This window comes from Hyperolius riggenbachi, chromosome 9 (genome assembly GCF_040937935.1).
Source record: "Hyperolius riggenbachi isolate aHypRig1 chromosome 9, aHypRig1.pri, whole genome shotgun sequence".
NCBI lineage: Eukaryota > Metazoa > Chordata > Amphibia > Anura > Hyperoliidae > Hyperolius > Hyperolius riggenbachi.
In genome coordinates this window covers 263,409,714-263,428,512 of record NC_090654.1, presented here as the reverse complement: position 1 = coordinate 263,428,512, position 18,799 = coordinate 263,409,714, and the positions used below count along the sequence as shown (strand labels likewise).

Below are 18,799 nucleotides of genomic sequence, written 5' to 3'. Positions count from 1 at the left end.
AATTAGATGTATGGGAGGTATTTGGTGGGCGGGGTTAGGGTGAGTGTGCGAGCAGCCAATGGGCTCTCGCCACCTGTGTTCAGTGAATTGGGTTTTTGGGAAGGGTGGGTGGGGTTAGGGCGGGCTTGTGAGTAGCCAATGGACTCTCGCCACCTGTGTTCGGTGTATTGGGTAGTTGGGGGGCGGATACAGGTATCATGGTTACCAAATGTGCAGCTGAATAGTGTACTAGCTGAATAGAGTACTGGTTAAGGGCACTGCCTTTGACATGGGAGACCAGGGTTCAAATCCCGGCCGGGGCATTATCTACTCATTGGTGTTTGGATGCTGTAAATGGGCAAAAGAATAAATTAAGTAAAAAAGAATATGCAAAGGTCTTTTTCAAGATTTAAATAAATATAATGATTCGATCCAGTGGGAATAAAATTAGTATATTTGACAGAGGGATTGATGTGTAAAAGTATTTAGCTGCCATCTAGTGGACCAAAAAGTTATGACCCGGTCCTAAGACACAAGCATCAATAGACATGTAAGAGCAACATAAAAATTAATAGAATAAATAGACATGTAAAAGCACCATAAAAATTAATAGAAACATAAATATAATATAAAAAATAACCAAATATGGATCAACTTAGTAGTCCTGGACAATTGTAGCAACTGGTAAAAAAGCACATAACAATCAAACCAAATTACACTTTTTGACATAAAAATATGTAGAATAATAATCAAGCCAGAGGTGTAGTTGTAAAAATGGACGGTTACACTAAAACTTATTGGGACAAATAAAATAAAATACAATAAATAAAAAGTCATGAAACAAGACAAAAAAAGGGTAAAAGAGAGCGGCCAAGATAAAAGAAAAACGGTACAGGAGGTATTTTAGTAAATTTTTTCCAGAACTTCATTTAGACCCTCAGGGCTGAGGGTTCTTATAGTTTGTATCCAGAACATTTCAAATTTTTTTAGTTTTTCGAATGCGTTTGACGAACTTGCATCAATTGAGTCAATTAGTGTAATGTTGAAGAATTGTGGGTTATTGGCGTGGTGAGTGCAGAAGTGCCGTGATACGCTGTGAAGGGGGAATTTTTTAGTGATGTTTCTTTTGTGTTGTCCGATTCTGCTGCGGGCCAACTGTGTAGTCCTCCCCACGTACTGGAGTCGACAGGGACATGAAATGAGGTAGATGACAAATTTAGATTCGCAGGTGAGGTGTTTTTTTATGGGATATTGAATACCGGTACTGGAGGACACAAAGAATGTGCAGGTGTTGATGAATTGACAGGCTGTGCAACGGTTTTTGTTGCAAGGGAAACAACCAGGCTCCTGTGTTTGAAGGGTGGTGGGTTGGTTTGGTATACGTAATTTGCTTGGCCTACCTAATCTTCATCTGGAAAGGCGACGCTTCACGCATTCCACATTTTGTCAGTTACCTCAACTCTAATACAGCAGGACTCCAATTCACACACCACCACCACATTTCCTCCATTGAATTCCTTGATCTCACTTTATACATAGAATCGAATCACATTATGACAAAAACATACTTCAAACCAGTCGATGCCAACAACTACATACATTTCAATAGCTTTCACCACCACCCTTGGATTACTAACACCCCCTACAGTCAATACAGAAGAATACATAGGAACTGCACGGACCAATCACAATTTGACATTCAATCAGAGATCCTTACCAAAAAATTCACAGACCGCCATTACCCCAAAAAACTGATCAAAGATGCAAGATACAGAGCCAAACATCCCAACCCTCATACCACTACCAAACAACCTACTAATACTACATGCCCCCCCAGATTCATCACTCGTTACAATGCCCAACATCTGTCCATCCGCAATATCCTAAAAAAACGATGGGACATCCTTATGCAAGACCCCTATCTACGACCTATACTACCCACAACACCATCAATTACATATAGGAGAGCACCAAATCTCCGCAATCTCTTAGCGCCAAGCAAATTACGTATACCAAACCAACCCACCACCCTTCAAACACAGGAGCCTGGTTGTTTCCCTTGCAACAAAAACCGTTGCACAGCCTGTCAATTCATCAACACCTGCACATTCTTTGTGTCCTCCAGTACCGGTATTCAATATCCCATAAAAAAACACCTCACCTGCGAATCTAAATTTGTCATCTACCTCATTTCATGTCCCTGTCGACTCCAGTACGTGGGGAGGACTACACAGTTGGCCCGCAGCAGAATCGGACAACACAAAAGAAACATCACTAAAGAATTCCCCCTTCACAGCGTATCACGGCACTTCTGCACTCACCACGCCAATAACCCACAATTCTTCAACATTACACTAATTGACTCAATTGATGCAAGTTCGTCAAACGCATTCGAAAAACTAAAAAAAATTGAAATGTTCTGGATACAAACTATAAGAACCCTCAGCCCTGAGGGTCTAAATGAAGTTCTGGAAAAAATTTACTAAAATACCTCCTGTACCGTTTTTCTTTTATCTTGGCCGCTCTCTTTTACCCTTTTTTTGTCTTGTTTCATGACTTTTTATTTATTGTATTTTATTTTATTTGTCCCAATAAGTTTTAGTGTAACCGTCCATTTTTACAACTACACCTCTGGCTTGATTATTATTCTACATATTTTTATGTCAAAAAGTGTAATTTGGTTTGATTGTTATGTGCTTTTTTACCAGTTGCTACAATTGTCCAGGACTACTAAGTTGATCCATATTTGGTTATTTTTTATATTATATTTATGTTTCTATTAATTTTTATGGTGCTTTTACATGTCTATTTATTCTATTAATTTTTATGTTGCTCTTACATGTCTATTGATGCTTGTGTCTTAGGACCGGGTCATAACTTTTTGGTCCACTAGATGGCAGCTAAATACTTTTACACATCAATCCCTCTGTCAAATATACTAATTTTATTCCCACTGGATCGAATCATTATATTTATTTAAATCTTGAAAAAGACCTTTGCATATTCTTTTTTACTTAATTTATTATTTTGCCCATTTACAGCATCCAAACACCAATGAGTAGATAATGCCCCGGCCGGGATTTGAACCCTGGTCTCCCATGTCAAAGGCAGTGCCCTTAACCAGTACTCTATTCAGCTAGTACACTATTCAGCTGCACATTTGGTAACCATGATACCTGTATCCGCCCCCCAACTACCCAATACACCGAACACAGGTGGCGAGAGCCCATTGGCTACTCACAAGCCCGCCCTAACCCCACCCACCCTTCCCAAAAACCCAATTCACTGAACACAGGTGGCGAGAGCCCATTGGCTGCTCGAACACTCACCCTAACCCCGCCCACCAAATACCTCCCATACATCTAATTGGCCCTTTTAACAAGAACCTGTATATATAAGGAGCTGAGCGTCCTCACCACTTCACTGAGGCGCTACACCTGCTATTGCTGAAATTCTGGTGAGTTCTTTATGTTATTTTATTTGCACACTTTACCCTGTATTTCTGGCCCCCTGTTCTCTTCTCAATGCTCTATTACCCATTACTCTTGCTGACATATACCCTTTTCCATTACCAATACCACTCATTGCAAATCTGTGTAAAATAACACCCCATAGCCCATTACTATCACGAGCACCATAGCCTCTACCCCCTATTGTCTACTTGCACACCCAACTCTTTTATGCCATCTCCACAAAGCTATTTATTTCATATGGTATGCTTTATGATATGCAATATATTAATATGCAAATTTGCAGAATTTACTATAGCATAATGTACTGTCTCTTGTCTACAGTCTTGTCCCCATTTTTATTGCCTGATGAAGCGGGCTGGGCCTGCGAAACGCGTTGCACTGTTTTGGGGTACTAATTAATAAATGTGACTACTATTCAGACAGTCTTTCGTGTCTGCTTTATGGAGGTAAGTCCACCACTTCCTCCCAGCAAATTTTAAAGTTTTTATCCACTTTTATCCTGCTGGCGCCTCTGTTCTCCTACTGCTAAACAATTGTATCTACCCTCCTCCTCCTAAAAGTGAAAATATGAGACAGTTGTATTTTATATTTAACCACTTGCCGACCGCCTACTTCATATTGGCGGCGGCAAAGTGGCAGCCCCAGGACCACGTAACGCAGATTGGCGTCAGGTCCTGGGGCACTCTCTGGCCGGGGATCACGCGCTGGGATGCGCGCGCATCCACCGGCAATAGGCTCCGCCCACCCGCGACGTCAACCCGCCGGCCAATCGGAAGCGCCGGCGGGTTGTTAACCCCGCGATGTATACAAAGTGTATTATACAGGCTGCCTCCTGCCCTGGTGGTCCCAGTGTCCGAGGGACCACCAGGGCAGGCTGCAGCCACCCTAGTCTGCACCCAAACACACTGATCTGCCCCCCCCTGCCCCCTGATCGCCCACAGTACCCCTCAGACCCCCCCCTGCCCACCCCCCAGACCACCATTTGCACACAATCACCCCCCTAATCACCAATCAATCACTCCCTGTCACTATCTGTCAACGCTATTTTTTTTTTTAGTCCCTAAACTGCCCCCTGCTCCCTCCTGATCACCCCCCCACCCCTCAGATTCTCCCCAGACCCCCCCAGACCCTCCCCCCCCCCCGTGTACTGTATGCATCTATCCCCCCTGATCAACTGTCAATCACCTGTCAATCACCTGTCAATCACCCGTCAATCACCCCCTGTCACTGCCACCCATCAATCAGCCCCTAACCTGCCCCTTGCGGGCAATCTGATCACCCACCCACACCAATAGATCGCCCGCAGATCCGACATCAGATCACCTCCCAAATCCATCGTTTACATCTATTCTCTCCTCTAAACACCCACTAATTACCCATCAATCACCCCCTATCACCACCTGTCACTGTTACCCATCAGATTAGACCCTTGCGGGCACCCAATCGCCCGCCCACACGCTCAGATTGCCCTCAAACCCCCCCTTATCGATTCGCCAGTGCATTATTTACATCCGTTCTTCCCTGTAATAACCCACTGATCACCTGTCAATCACCCCCTGTCACTGCCACCCATCAATCACCCCCTGTCACTGCCACCCATCAATCAGCCCCTAACCTGCCCCTTGCGGGCAATCTGATCACCCACACCAATAGATCGCCCGCAGATCCGACATCAGATCACCTCCCAAGCTCAGTGTTTACATCTATTCTCTCCTCTAAACACCCACTAATTACCCATCAATCACCCCCTATCACCACCTGTCACTGTTACCCATCAGATTAGACCCTAATCTGCCCCTTGCGGGCACCCAATCACCCGCCCACACGCTCAGATTGCCCTCAGACCCCCCCCCCCCCCTTATCAATTCGCCAGTGCAATATTTACATCTGTTATTCCCTGTAATAACCCACTGATCACCTGTCAATCACCCATCAATCACCCCCTGTCACTGCCACCCATCAATCAGCCCCTAACCTGCCCCTTGCGGGCAATCTGATCACCCACCCACACCAATAGATCGCCCGCAGATCCGACATCAGATCACCTCCCAAGTGCAGTGTTTACATCTCTTCTCTCCTCTAAACACCCACTAATTACCCATCAATCACCCCCTATCACCACCTGTCACTGTTACCCATCAGATTAGACCCTAATCTGCCCCTTGCGGGCACCCAATCACCCGCCCACACCTCAGAACGCCCTCAGACCCCAGCCCTGATCACCTCGCTAGTGCATTGCTTGCATCTATTTCCCCCCTCTAATCACACCTTGAGACACCCATAAATCACCTCCTGTCACCCCCTAGCACACCTACCCATCAGATCAGGCCCTAATTTGCCCCGTGTGGGCTCCTGATCACTCGGCCAAACCCTCAGATCCCCCTCAGACCCCCTTCCGATCACCTCCCCAGTGCATTGATTGCATCTATTTTCCCCTCTAACCGCCCCCTGAGACACCCATCAATCACCTCCTGTCACCCCCCTAGCACTCCTATCCATCAGATCAGGCCCAATACATCCTGTCATCTAAGAGGCCACCCTGCTTATGACCGTTTCCACAAAATTTGCCCTCTCATAGACCACCTGTCATCAAAATTTGCAGATGCTTATACCCCTGAACAGTCATTTTGAGAAATTTGGTTTCCAGACTACTCACAGTTTTGGGCCCGTAAAATGCCAGGGCAGTATAGGAACCCCACAAGTGACCCCATTTTAGAAAGAAGACACCCCAAGGTATTCTGTTAGGTGTATGATGAGTTCATAGAAGATTTTATTTTTTGTCAAAAGTTAGCGGAAATTGGATTTTTATTGTTTTTTTCACAAAGTGTCATTTTTCACTAACTTGTGACAAAAAATAAAATCTTCTATGAACTCACCATACCCCTAACGGAATACCTTGGGGTGTCGTCTTTCTAAAATGGGGTCACTTGTGGGGTTCCTATACTGCCCTGGCATTTTAGGGGCCCTAAACCGTGGGGAGTAGTCTAGAAAACAAATGCCTCAAAATGACCTGTGAATAGGACGTTGGGCCCCTTAGCGCACCTAGGCTGCAAAAAAGTGTCACACATGTAGTATCGCCATACTCAGGAGAAGTAGTATAATGTGTTTTGTGGTGTATTTTTACACATACCCATGCTGGGTGGGAGAAATCTCTCTGTAAATGGACAATTGTGTGTAAAAAAAATCAAAAATGTGTCATTTACAGAGATATTTCTCCCACCCAGCATGGTTATATGTAAAAATACACCACAAAACACATTATACTACTTCTCCTGAGTACGGCGGTACCACATGTGTGGCACTTTCTTGCACCCTAAGTGCGCTAAGGGGCCCAAAGTCCAATGAGTACCTTTAGGATTTCACAGGTCATTTTGCGACATTTGGTTTCAAGACTACTCCTCACGGTTTAGGGCCCCTAAAATGCCAGGGCAGTATAGGAACCCCACAAATGACCCCATTTTAGAAAGAAGACACCCCAAGGTATTCTGTTAGGAGTATGGTGAGTTCATAGAAGATTTTATTTTTGTCACAAGTTAGCAGAAAATGACACTTTGTGAAAAAAAACAATTAAAATCAATTTCCGCTAACTTGTGACAAAAAAAAAAAAATCTTCTATGAACTCACCATCCTCCTAATGGAATACCTTGGGGTGTCTTCTTTCTAAAATGGGGTAATTTGTGGGATTCCTATACTGTCCTGGCATTTTAGGGGCCCTAAACCGTGAGGAGCAGTCTTGAAACGAAATTTCTCAAAATGACCTGTGAAATCCTAAAGGTACTCATTGGACTTTGGGCCCCTTAGCGCAGTTAGGGTGCAAAAAAGTGCCACACATGTGGTATCGCCGTACTCAGGAGAAGTAGTATAATGTGTTTTGGGGTGTATTTTTCCACATACCCATGCTGAGTGGGAGAAATATCTCTATAAATTGACAATTGTGTGTTAAAAAAAGAAAACAATTGTCATTTACGGAGATATTTCTCCCACCCAGCATGGGTATGTGTAAAAATACACCCCAAAACACATTATACTACTTCTCCTGAGTACGGCAATACCACATGTGTGGCACTTTTTTGCAGCCTAACTGCGCTAAGGGGTCTAAAGTCCAATGAGCATCTTTAGGCTTTACAGGGGTGCTTACAATTAGGCACCCCCCAAAATGCCAGGACAGTGAACACACCCCACAAATGACCCCATTTTGGAAAGTAGACACTTCAAGGTATTCAGAGAGTAGCATAGTGAGTCCGTGGCAGATTTCATTTTTTTTTTGTCGCAAGTTGTTACAAAGTGTCATTTTCCGCTAACTTGTGACAAAAAATAAAATCTTCTATGAACTCACCATGCCTCTCACTGAATACTTTGGGATGTCTTCTTTCCAAAATGGGGTCATTTGGGGGGGATTTGTACTATCCTGGAATTTTAGCCCCTCATGAAACCTGACAGGTGCGCAGAAAAGTCAGAGATGCTTGAAAATGGGAAAATTCACTTTTGGCACCATAGTTTGTAAACGCTATAACTTTTACCCAATCCAATAAATATACACTGAATGGGTTTTTTTTTATCAAAGACATGTAGCAGAATAACTTTTGCGCTCAAATGTATAGGAAATTTTACTTTATTTGAAAAATGTCAGCACAGAAAGTTAAAAAAGTCATTTTTTTGACAAAATTCATGTCTTTTTTGATGAATATAATAAAAACTAAAACTCGCAGCAGCAATCAAATAGCACCGAAAGAAAGCTGTATTAGTGACAAGAAAAGGAGGTAGAATTCATTTAGGTGGTAGGTTGTATGACTGAGCAATAAACCGTGAAAGCTGCAGTGGTCCGAATGGAAAAAAAGGCTCTGGTCCTTAAGGGGTTTTATGACTGCAGTCCTTAAGTGGTTAAATCTAAATTTTTACTGTTTCATGGTCTCTGCTCAATGACACATTAATTGAAGTATGCCAGAGCTAAAATCTATGAACTATTCACTCTTTATCTCTCCCCAGCACTCAGAAGCCATTTACAGACAGGAAAGTGTTTTATGGCTGAAATTCTTTATCAGTAATGGTTAGGCCAGGCCCCACTGCACAGAAACTGCCACTTGCATGCTTTGGGTTCCCCACTTTTTGTATTATTCTAAGAACATTTTACAGTTGCTCACTTAAAGCTGAATTATCGCAAACACCATCTGTTTTAAAGGACAACTATAGTGAAAGGTATATGGAGGATGTCATATTTTCTTCCTTTTAAGCAATACTAGTTGCCTGGCTTCCCTGTTGATCCTCTTCTTCTAATACTTTTAGCCCTGAACAAGCATGCAGCAGATCAGGTGTTTCTAACATTGTCAGACCTGACAAGATTAGTTGCCCGCTTGTTTCTGGTCTAATTCAGACATGACTGCAGCAAAAGAGAGCAGCAGAGCCGCCAGGCAACTGGTATGGTTTAAAAGGTAATAAATATGGCAGCCTCCATATACCTCTCACTACAGTTGGCCTTTAAGAAGGCAAATTACACAGAGCGTAGCCTTTTAGTAAAAGGGCTTTTCGATCTCTTTTAGTCCTCTATTATTACAAGTGGTTCTGGGTCACCCCGAGCTGCTTGGGTATTCTATGAGAAAGTTTTTCAGCACTTTTTCCATTTTTGAAGAACATAATCTAACCAATAACCATATCGTCCATGTCAGACTATAACAGCCCCTTCGGGCCACTCTATCAACCAATGATCTGAATTTGAATGCTAACGGGCAAATGACACCACACCGATCCCAGCTGTTCTGACAAACAGAATCTAATAACAGATAAACAACTTTTCAGTCAATGTGAAATTGTGAAAAAAAACGAGAATGTGGAAAGCTATAGAAGGTATCCAAAAAGCGGTAAGTGATAACAGGAGTGTAAGGCAGATTCGCCAGCTCAGAAAGTCAACACTGCCGGACAAGCTGCAAATGACTTTATTGGAGCATCGCACACACGGTATCTCACAGGTCACACACTCTTCCATCGGTGACAGTGCGGCTGTAGATAGATCTCATGTTATATGCCATAATACAGCAGCAAGGTTTCACCTGACGAATGGATGGGACCTGCAAAACGCACTCTATAAAGTGCTTGAATAAAGTCATCTGCATCAGGTGATTTTTTTCTATTTGTGAGGCGGTGCATGACTCCAACTCACACCTGTCATCGCTTTTGGGCTGCCTGCTATAGCTTCCTTTTATCATTTGCATTACGGCAAATTGGATGTTTTGGCCAGTGGACACTGCAAAAAAGATTTTAATTTTTTTTTTTTTTTTTTTTTTTTTTTTATGGAGAGTGAGGAAAAATACAGGAAACACCTGGAACTGGGCACAAGTCTTTTGAGGGGACCCACAGCCGCTTGCAGCAATATGATCACATCCACAGGTTCATAAAAGACGGGGGACCCAGTATGAAACATGTCATATATGCAAAAACGACGCCGGGGAATTTGGGCGCAGGGTGAAGCAAAAAATGGCTCACCCTGCTCGTGCAAAGGACCCGGCGGCGGTAATTACCCCAGGCTGCCATGGATAGTGGGGAAATATGCAATTCATCTGCCAGCTATTGTTGGCGGCCGGGTTACATTGTTTTTAAAGTAATTTAGGCTCCGTCTTGACGCCTCCCCAAATTACTGTCTGAGTGCCGCTACAAGGCGCTGTATGGTGCGCCCAAATGTCCCAGCGCCGTTTTGCTCTGTCTGGGGAAACACTATCCAACTAACTAACCTGAATAGGTTCAGTAAAGCGACGTGAGAGGAGGCGGTAGCCGAAGGCTGCAGGTGAGATCCCTGGGCCCATATGGAATTCACTTTGTCACCCAAGTTTTCTCCTAGTTAAAATTGTAAAAACTTGTCAAAATGTCTTTTAACCTTCCCAGCGTTCAATTTCCCCAGGATTTCTGTGCAAACAGTGATAAAATTTATTTTTAAAACTTTTTTTTTCCTGTAACTTGCCAAAATGTGTCAAGCAAGGGTCTAGTATACAGTGCAGGAGAGTATTGATGTGTATGCATGTTTATACTGTTCACAGCATGTTTTTTTGAACGGACATTTCTGTCCATACCGCTAGGGAGGTTAAACCCCCAGCGAGCAAACAAATACTCAAAATAATTTTGATAGTACTTTTTGATACTTTTTCCATTGCAAAGTGCTAAAAAGTTGTTATAAATTGAAGATGAAAAATTATCTCATAGGAGAAAACTCAGGTGAAAAAGTGAATTGCATATGGGCCCTGGTGTGCAATTTTAGTGTTATTGTTTCCCCCTCCTGGGTCCCCATTCCCTTAAAAAAAAAAAAAAAATAATCAGTGGACGCAACCAAATTGCCGCAAGCAGGAAGCAGCCATTGGTCTTGATGGTTTGCTACTGGGTCCCCTCAGCTAGATTAGCGCCTGGAACTCTGACCGGAGAGTGCATGGTCACACACTCCCCAACTTCCCTACGATGGTCGTCAAATTCAGGCCACAGCACCCAGTGAGCATAGCGGCACTGACAGACCACAGGCATTCTCTGTACACTACAGTGGCTCCCAGCTGTCTCCTTGTATCTTAGTTTTACTTTTCTTCATATTTTTTTCTTTAAAAATCTGTGTCAGGCTATAACAGTGTTTGGAGAACAGAGATTGAAAGCCACAAAAAAGTAAAAATAAAACAAAATGTCGAACAATGTAAATATTAAAGACTTAGTTCCAGGCATGTATGAAAAAAAAAATTACATTTATTTTTAACTTTTGTTGCTGCTGAATATATTTTTCGGATGTAATAAAGCAGCAGCATGCCTACACTATTGAGAATTTGTCTGGTCACGTGATCAGAGTTCTGATCATCACAAAAATGAGCATATATTTATAAAGAGTCACCCAGCCAGATTGGCTCTTTATAAACCACAGACACAGTAGACACGTGGAGAAAGCTGTGGACTATAATGGAGGACACACGTGGAGAGAGCTGTGGACTATGATGGAGGACACACGTGGAGAGAGCTGTGGATTATGATGGAGGACACACGTGGAGAGAGCTGTGGATTATGATGGAGGACACACGTGGAGAGAGCTGTGGATGATGATGGAGGACACACGTGGAGAAAGCTGTGGACTATGATGGAGGACACACGTGGAGAGAGCTGTGGACTATGATGGACACACGTGGAGAAAGCTGTGGACTATGATGGAGGACACACGTGGAGAGAGCTGTGGACTATGATGAAGGACACACGTGGAGAGAGCTGTGGACTATAATGGAGGACACACATGGAGAGAGCTGTGGACTATGATGGAGGACACACGTGGAGAAAGCTGTGGACTATGATGGACACACGTGGAGAGAGCTGTGGACTATGATGGAGGACACACGTGGAGAGAGCTGTGGACTATAATGGAGGACACACATGGAGAGCTGTGGACTATGATGAAGGACACATGTGGAAAGAGCTGTGGACTATGATGGAGGACACACGTGGAGAGAGCTGTGGACTATGATGGAGGAAACACGTGGAGAGAGCTGTGGACTATGATGGAGGACACACGTGGAGAGAGCTGTGGACTATGATGAAGGACACACGTGGAAAGAGCTGTGGACTATGATGGAGGACACACGTGGAGAGAGCTGTGGACTATGATTGAGGACAAACGTGGAGAGAGCTGTGGACTATGATGGAGGACACGCATGGAGAGAGCTGTGGACTATGATGGACACGCATGGAGAAAGCTGTGGACTATGATAAAGGACACACTTGGAGAGAACTGTGGACTATGATGGAGGACACACGTGGAGAGAGCTGTGGACTATGATGGAGGACACACGTGGAGAGAGCTGTGGACTATGATGGAGGAAACACGTGGAGAGAGCTGTGGATTATGATGGAGGACACACGTGGAGAAAGCTGTGGACTATGATGGAGGACACATGTGGAGAGAGCTGTGGACTATGATGGAGGATAACACGTGGAGAGAGCTGTGGACTATGATCGAGGACACACGTGGAGAGAGCTGTGGACTATGATGGACACACGTAGAGAGAGCTGTGGACTATGATGAAGGACACACTTGGAGAGAGCCATGGACTGTGATGAAGGACACACGTGGAGAGAGCTGTGGACTATGACGGAGGATAACACGAGGAGAGAACTGTGGACTATGATGAAGGACACACGAGGAGAGAGCTGTGGACTATGATGAAGGACACACGTGGAGAAAGCTGTGGACTATGATGGAGGACACACGTGGAGAAAGCTGTGGACTATGATGGAGGACACACGCCCACCTGCATGGACACGCCTCTCCTCCTCGTGGTTTTCATGGCGGTTCTGGGTGGAGACCTGATGCTGTAGCCGGCTGCGATCTTCATCCATCTTCAGCAGCTGCGAGCGCAGATCCTCCACCTGCAAAGATAGAATGTCAAATAAGGCCAGTCTTGCGTGTTTTTTTGCATTGCAGTGTGATGCTCCTGCCACATCGCAATGCAAAAAATGTCATATAACAATGCGCCAACTGAATAATATGCATAGCCACGCCCCCCAACCCCCCGCTGACATACTCCCTGCTGGGCAGGAAGTACGTCACTTGGATAGCAGTCAGTGTGTGCATGTGCGCTACACCGCACTCCATCTTTCAAACTGACTGTGTCGCCCATAGACTTTCATTACAGCGGCCTTTGGGCATTATGTGTGGTGCCTGTGGTAACATGCTGCAGCCCATGTGTCGGATAGGAAGCTTCCGGAACACCACACTGCAACGCATTAAGTATCAAAGGCCCCATACACTTGCATTGCTTTTGCAGAACACCCTACAGTAAAAAAAATGTAAAGCTACACAGGTTTGCAATGCAAGTGTAAAAGGGGCATAAACTGACGCGGGACCCAGAAATTGCAGATCCTAGGAGTGTGTAAGGGGCAGGGCCCGAATTGACCATAAGGCACTGTAGGCACATGCCTACAGGCATCTGATTATGGAACAGTGATTCACTCCCCTCCCAAGTGCCTTCCTCCCTCCTTCTTGATGCAGGGTCCAGAGCAGAGCGTAAATGAGAGGTTACTCACCCAGCTCTCAGCATTCCACTGAGGAGATCTCCCTTCAGTCAGGGGCGCCTTCAGCTACTTAATACTGAGGGTACCTCTGGCTACCTAATAAGGGGCACCTGCAGCTACCTATGATGGGCAAGGGAAGTGAGGGAAAACTGAAAGCTGGGCCAGCCCACACAGTTGCCGTGCGGTTCAGCAGGGGTTTGTAGGTTTATGGAGGGAGAAGTCTAAGGTGCCAGGAAAGGATCAAAAAGCCTTTCGGACCCAGAAACGATCAGTTCTACAGAAGCTCCACCAAGAGGGAGGAAAACAACAAAGTAACTGTCAGTGATGATCACGGAATTAAAATCGGAATAGGTTTCATTCGGATTTCATCCAGGTAATTAAAGCACCTGTGCGGGTGGGCGAGGGGGTGTTAAACATACCCAGCAGGCATCTTTAATCCGTCCCACGGCGCCTCCCATGCTGCGTTCCAAGCTGTGGTCACGTGACTACAAACACTTCCTCCTTCTGGGTTGAAGGAGGAAGTGTTTGTAGTCACGTGACCGCAGCTTGGAATGCAGCGTGGGAGGCGCAGTGGGACAGATTAAAGAAGACGTCTGCTGGGTACGTTTAACCCCCCCTCGCCCACCCGCACAGGTGTTTTAATTATCTGGATGAAATCCGAATAAAACCTATTCTGATTTCATCAGGTGATCATCACTGGTAACTGTGTTACTTTAGCTGAAATATCCACAGCACTGAAGAGGAGGTGTCCTTCCGGATACCTGGACATTAAAACATTCCCTAATATGGCCTGTATCCCAACCCCTCAGGTGCAGCGTTCCACACCACAGCAGGCAATCTGCATATACATGTGGCAGCCTCCATATCCCTCTCACTCCAGGGCCCATATGCAATTCCCTTTTTCTCCTGCGTTCTCTCCTTAGGTGAAACTTTTCAATAAAATGCCTTTCAAGCCACCAGCAAGCAAACAAATACTCAAAATAATTTCAATAGTACTTTTTCACCAACTTTTTGGTACTTTTTCCATTGCAAAGTGGCAAAAAATTATTATAAATCAAAGATGAAACATTAGCTCCTAAGAGAAAACTCAGGAGAAAAACTGAATTGCATATGGGCCCAGGTGAGGGGTGTTTTTAGAAACGTACCTGTAAAAAGCGGTCTCCATGCTAAACTGCACATTTAGACCCCATTTCTCCAAACAGCAACAGCACCTGGCTGAGGAATGACTGTTCTATGAGACACCTGCCACTGGCATTGCAGTGCTGCCCTCTATAGACTCCGCCTACAGAGGAACATGGTCACATGATACCTGGCAGAGCAGAGTCTCCCTGCTGCCCTCCGTCTGGTCCAGCCGTCTCCGGTACCTCTCCAGCTCCGCCTCCAGCTGCAAAAATCACAAGACCCCATTAGAAGGCATTCTATGGCCCGCACCTGGGTTATATCAGGCCTACATATAAAAAGTGACAAGGTCCTGCCCGCAGCCCGTCCCTCCTGGCGTAACATCGCATCCTTGAGCTCTGGCCAAGCTCAGATGCTGTGAGAGGACTCGCTGGCGGCTCTTGACACGCTTTTTACCTTCACACCTAAGTGCAACTTTAATAGTGTTTTATGTATTAAAAAGTTAATGCACCATTGGAGCGCACCCTTTTCTTTTGTTTCTCACATACAGACTACTGGTACCACCCAGTTACGGGACTTTCACATTGTTAAAGGGCCATAACAGTAAAATCACACTGCATCTACTCACCTGGGCCTTTTCACCCTCCGACCTCCCGAGTCTGTCTTTCAGGGATGTCTCTGCTTCGCTCGGCTTTGACTCCCGCTGTTTAAGAGCCTGCGGTGAAGCAAGAAAAAACACAAGACATTCAATTATCCTTCATTTCTTAAATTAGATCTCCAACCAAAGAGAAAAAGAATAAAGGAGTGAGATAAATAGGAAGGAGATAGGAACACAACATACGTGTTATCAGTAAATATGATGGGTATTTTTACATCAAGTGTCCCTAAATGCTGACAAAATTGCATGAAATTCATTAACTGACTGCTTCTAATAAAAGAAAGAGTGGTGTACAGAGCGCCCCCCTGGAACCAACCCAGGTGCTAGGAACATCGTGTGTGTGTGTGTGTGTGTGTGTGTGTGTGTGTGTGTGTCTAGTATGTGTGTGTGGTATGTGTGTGGTGTACAGAGTGCTAGGAACATCGTGTGTGTGTATGTGTATGTGTGTGTGTGTGTGTGTGTGTGTGTGTGTGTGTGTGTGTGTGTGTGTGTGTGTGTGTGTGTGTGTGTGTGTGTGTGTGTGTGTGTGTGTGTGTGTGTGTGTACAGAGTGCTAGGAACATCGTGTGTGTGTATGTGTGTATATGTGTGTATATGTGTGTATATGTGTGTGTGTGTGTGTGTGTGTGTGTGTGTGTGTGTGTGTGTGTGTGTGTGTGTGTGTGTGTGTGTGTGTGTGTGTGTGTGTGTGTGTGTGTGTGTGTGTGTGTGTGTGTGTGTGTGTGTGTGTGTGTGTGTGTGTGTGAGAGGCAGCTTCTGCAGACATTGCTGTGGGAGGCCTCTGGGTAGCGGCTCATATACACCTACCAACAATCTCTCCAACTGTCTTCCAAACTTGTCTGTTGAAAGAGAAGTTAGGCGTGTGTACAGCTGACAAACAACTAGATGACCAACTGATAACGGGTTGTTTGCCAGATTCAACCGGAGGATCAATCTGCCCAACTATCATGCAGGTTGGAACGTCTGTACAAGTGTTTTGAACAACTTTGTTGTTTTTGAATGCGGACATGTTGTGAAGTTTGTCATTTAACATGCGCATAGTATTTAAGTGAGTTGGCTGGCGCGTTTGTACACACTTGTCGGGTAAACAACTTGTATGGATAATCATGTTGTGTGGTTGGTTGTGTATTAAGTTGGATGTGCGTATGAGCCTTAAGTCTGCAGATCAGGAGCCAGCAGGAAGTGCATCACCGGCAGCTTCTGCAGACATTGCTGTGGGAGGCCTGTGGGTAATTCGGTAGATCAGCCAGCAGGAAGTGCATCACCTGCAGCTTCTGCAGACATTGCTGTGGGAGGCCTGTGGGTAAGTCTGTAGATCAGCCAGCAGGAAGTGTGTCACCGGCAGCTTCTGCAGACATTGCTGTGGGGGGCCTGTGGGTGAGTCTGTAGATCAGCCAGCAGGAATTGCATCACCGGCAGCTTCTGCAGACATTGCTGTGGGAGGCCTGTGGGCAAGTCTGCAGATCAGCCAGCAGGAAGTGCATCACCAGCAGCTTCTGCAGACATTGCTGTGGGAGGCCTGTGGGTAAGTCTGTAGATCAGCCAGCAGGAAGTGTATCACCGGCAGCTTCTGCAGACATTGCTGTGGGGGGCCTGTGGGTAAGTCTGTAGATCAGCCAGCAGGAAGTGTATCACCGGCAGCTTCTGCAGACATTGCTGTGGGAGGCCTGTGGGTAAGTCTGTAGATCAGCCAGCAGGAATTGCATCACCAGCAGCTTCTGCAGACATTGCTGTCGGAGGCCTGTGGGTAAGTCTGCAGATCATCAGCCAGCAGGAAGTGCATCACTGGCAGCTTCTGCAGACATTGCTGTGGGAGGCCTGTGGGTAAGTCTGCAGATCAGCCAGCAGGAAGTGCATCACCGGCAGCTTCTGCAGACATTGCTGTGGGAGGCCTGTGGGTAATTCGGTAGATCAGCCAGCAGGAAGTGCATCACCTGCAGCTTCTGCAGACATTGCTGTGGGAGGCCTGTCGGTAAGTCTGTAGATCAGCCAGCAGGAAGTGTGTCACCGGCAGCTTCTGCAGACATTGCTGTGGGGGGCCTGTGGGTGAGTCTGTAGATCAGCCAGCAGGAATTGCATCACCGGCAGCTTCTGCAGACATTGCTGTGGGAGGCCTGTGGGCAAGTCTGCAGATCAGCCAGCAGGAAGTGCATCACCAGCAGCTTCTGCAGACATTGCTGTGGGAGGCCTGTGGGTAAGTCTGTAGATCAGCCAGCAGGAAGTGTATCACCGGCAGCTTCTGCAGACATTGCTGTGGGGGGCCTGTGGGTAAGTCTGTAGATCAGCCAGCAGGAAGTGTATCACCGGCAGCTTCTGCAGACATTGCTGTGGGAGGCCTGTGGGTAAGTCTGTAGATCAGCCAGCAGGAATTGCATCACCAGCAGCTTCTGCAGACATTGCTGTCGGAGGCCTGTGGGTAAGTCTGCAAATCATCAGCCAGCAGGAAGTGCATCACTGGCAGCTTCTGCAGACATTGCTGTGGGGGGCCTGTGGGTAAGTCTGCAGATCAGCCAGCAGGAAGTGCATCACCGGCAGCTTCTGCAGACATTGCTGTGGGAGGCCTGTGGGCAAGTCTGCAGATCAGCCAGCAGGAAGTGCATCACCAGCAGCTTCTGCAGACATTGCTGTGGGAGGCCTGTGGGTAAGTCTGCAGATCACCGGCCAGCAGGAAGTGCATCACCGGCAGCTTCTGCAGACATTGCTGTGGGGGGCCTGTGGGTAAGTCGGTAGATCAGCCAGCAGGAAGTGCATCACCGGCAGCTTCTGCAGACATTGCTGTGGGAGGCCTGTGGGTAAGTCGGTAGATCAGCCAGCAGGAAGTGCATCACCGGCAGCTTCTGCAGACATTGCTGTGGGAGGCCTGTGGGTAAGTCTGCAGATCACCGGCCAGCAGGAAGTGCATCACCGGCAGCTTCTGCAGACATTGCTGTGGGGGGCCTGTGGGTAAGTCTACAGATCAGCCAACAGGAAGTGCATCACCAACAGCTTCTGCAGACATTGCTGTGGGAGGCCTGTGGGTAAGTCTGCAGATCAGCCAGCAGGAAGTGCATCACCGGCAGCTTCTGCAGACATTGCTGTGGGAGGCCTGTGGGTAAGTCGGTAGATCAGCCAGCAGGAAGTGCATCACCAGCAGCTTCTGCAGACATTGCTGTGGGAGGCCTGTGGGCAAGTCTGCAGATCAGCCAGCAGGAAGTGCATCACCGGCAGCTTCTGCAGACATTGCTGTGGGTGGGTCCGCAAAGCATCGTCGAGCAGGAAGTGTCTATGGCCATTTTCAGTTGAGCTGAGTTTTGTTTTTGCACCTCAAAAAAAAAAAATCTGAATTGTTACCACATCCCCACCCCTACACAAAATCCCCCCTGAACCCTCCCCCCCAACCTTTGCAGGGACAGGGGGTTAGGGAAGCACAGGCAGAGATGACTGGGCACTGGAGGGTAACAGGACTGGCGGTTGGCCACATAAATTAGATGCTCGGGTGAGAATAGGCAGAGGCACAATCCATCATTGTTGCGCGCTGTAGCGTGCGGACAGAACTCTCACCCAACCGTGCCCAA

At 46.3% G+C, this 18,799-nt stretch overlaps 1 protein-coding gene across 5 annotated transcripts in view; it reads right to left on the bottom strand.

Moving 5' to 3' along the window:
- Nucleotides 1-18,799, bottom strand: part of CEP128 (centrosomal protein 128) — a 253,904-nt gene that overhangs the window by 169,279 nt on the left and 65,826 nt on the right. For all 5 annotated transcript variants that reach the window (XM_068254444.1, XM_068254441.1, XM_068254445.1 and 2 more), the window contains exons 9-11: nucleotides 15,217-15,303; nucleotides 14,779-14,853; nucleotides 12,707-12,824 (exon numbers count right to left, since the gene is read on the bottom strand). In XM_068254444.1, the coding sequence (XP_068110545.1) occupies nucleotides 12,707-12,824; nucleotides 14,779-14,853; nucleotides 15,217-15,303 (280 nt within the window). The remainder of the gene's footprint in view (nucleotides 1-12,706; nucleotides 12,825-14,778; nucleotides 14,854-15,216; nucleotides 15,304-18,799) is intronic.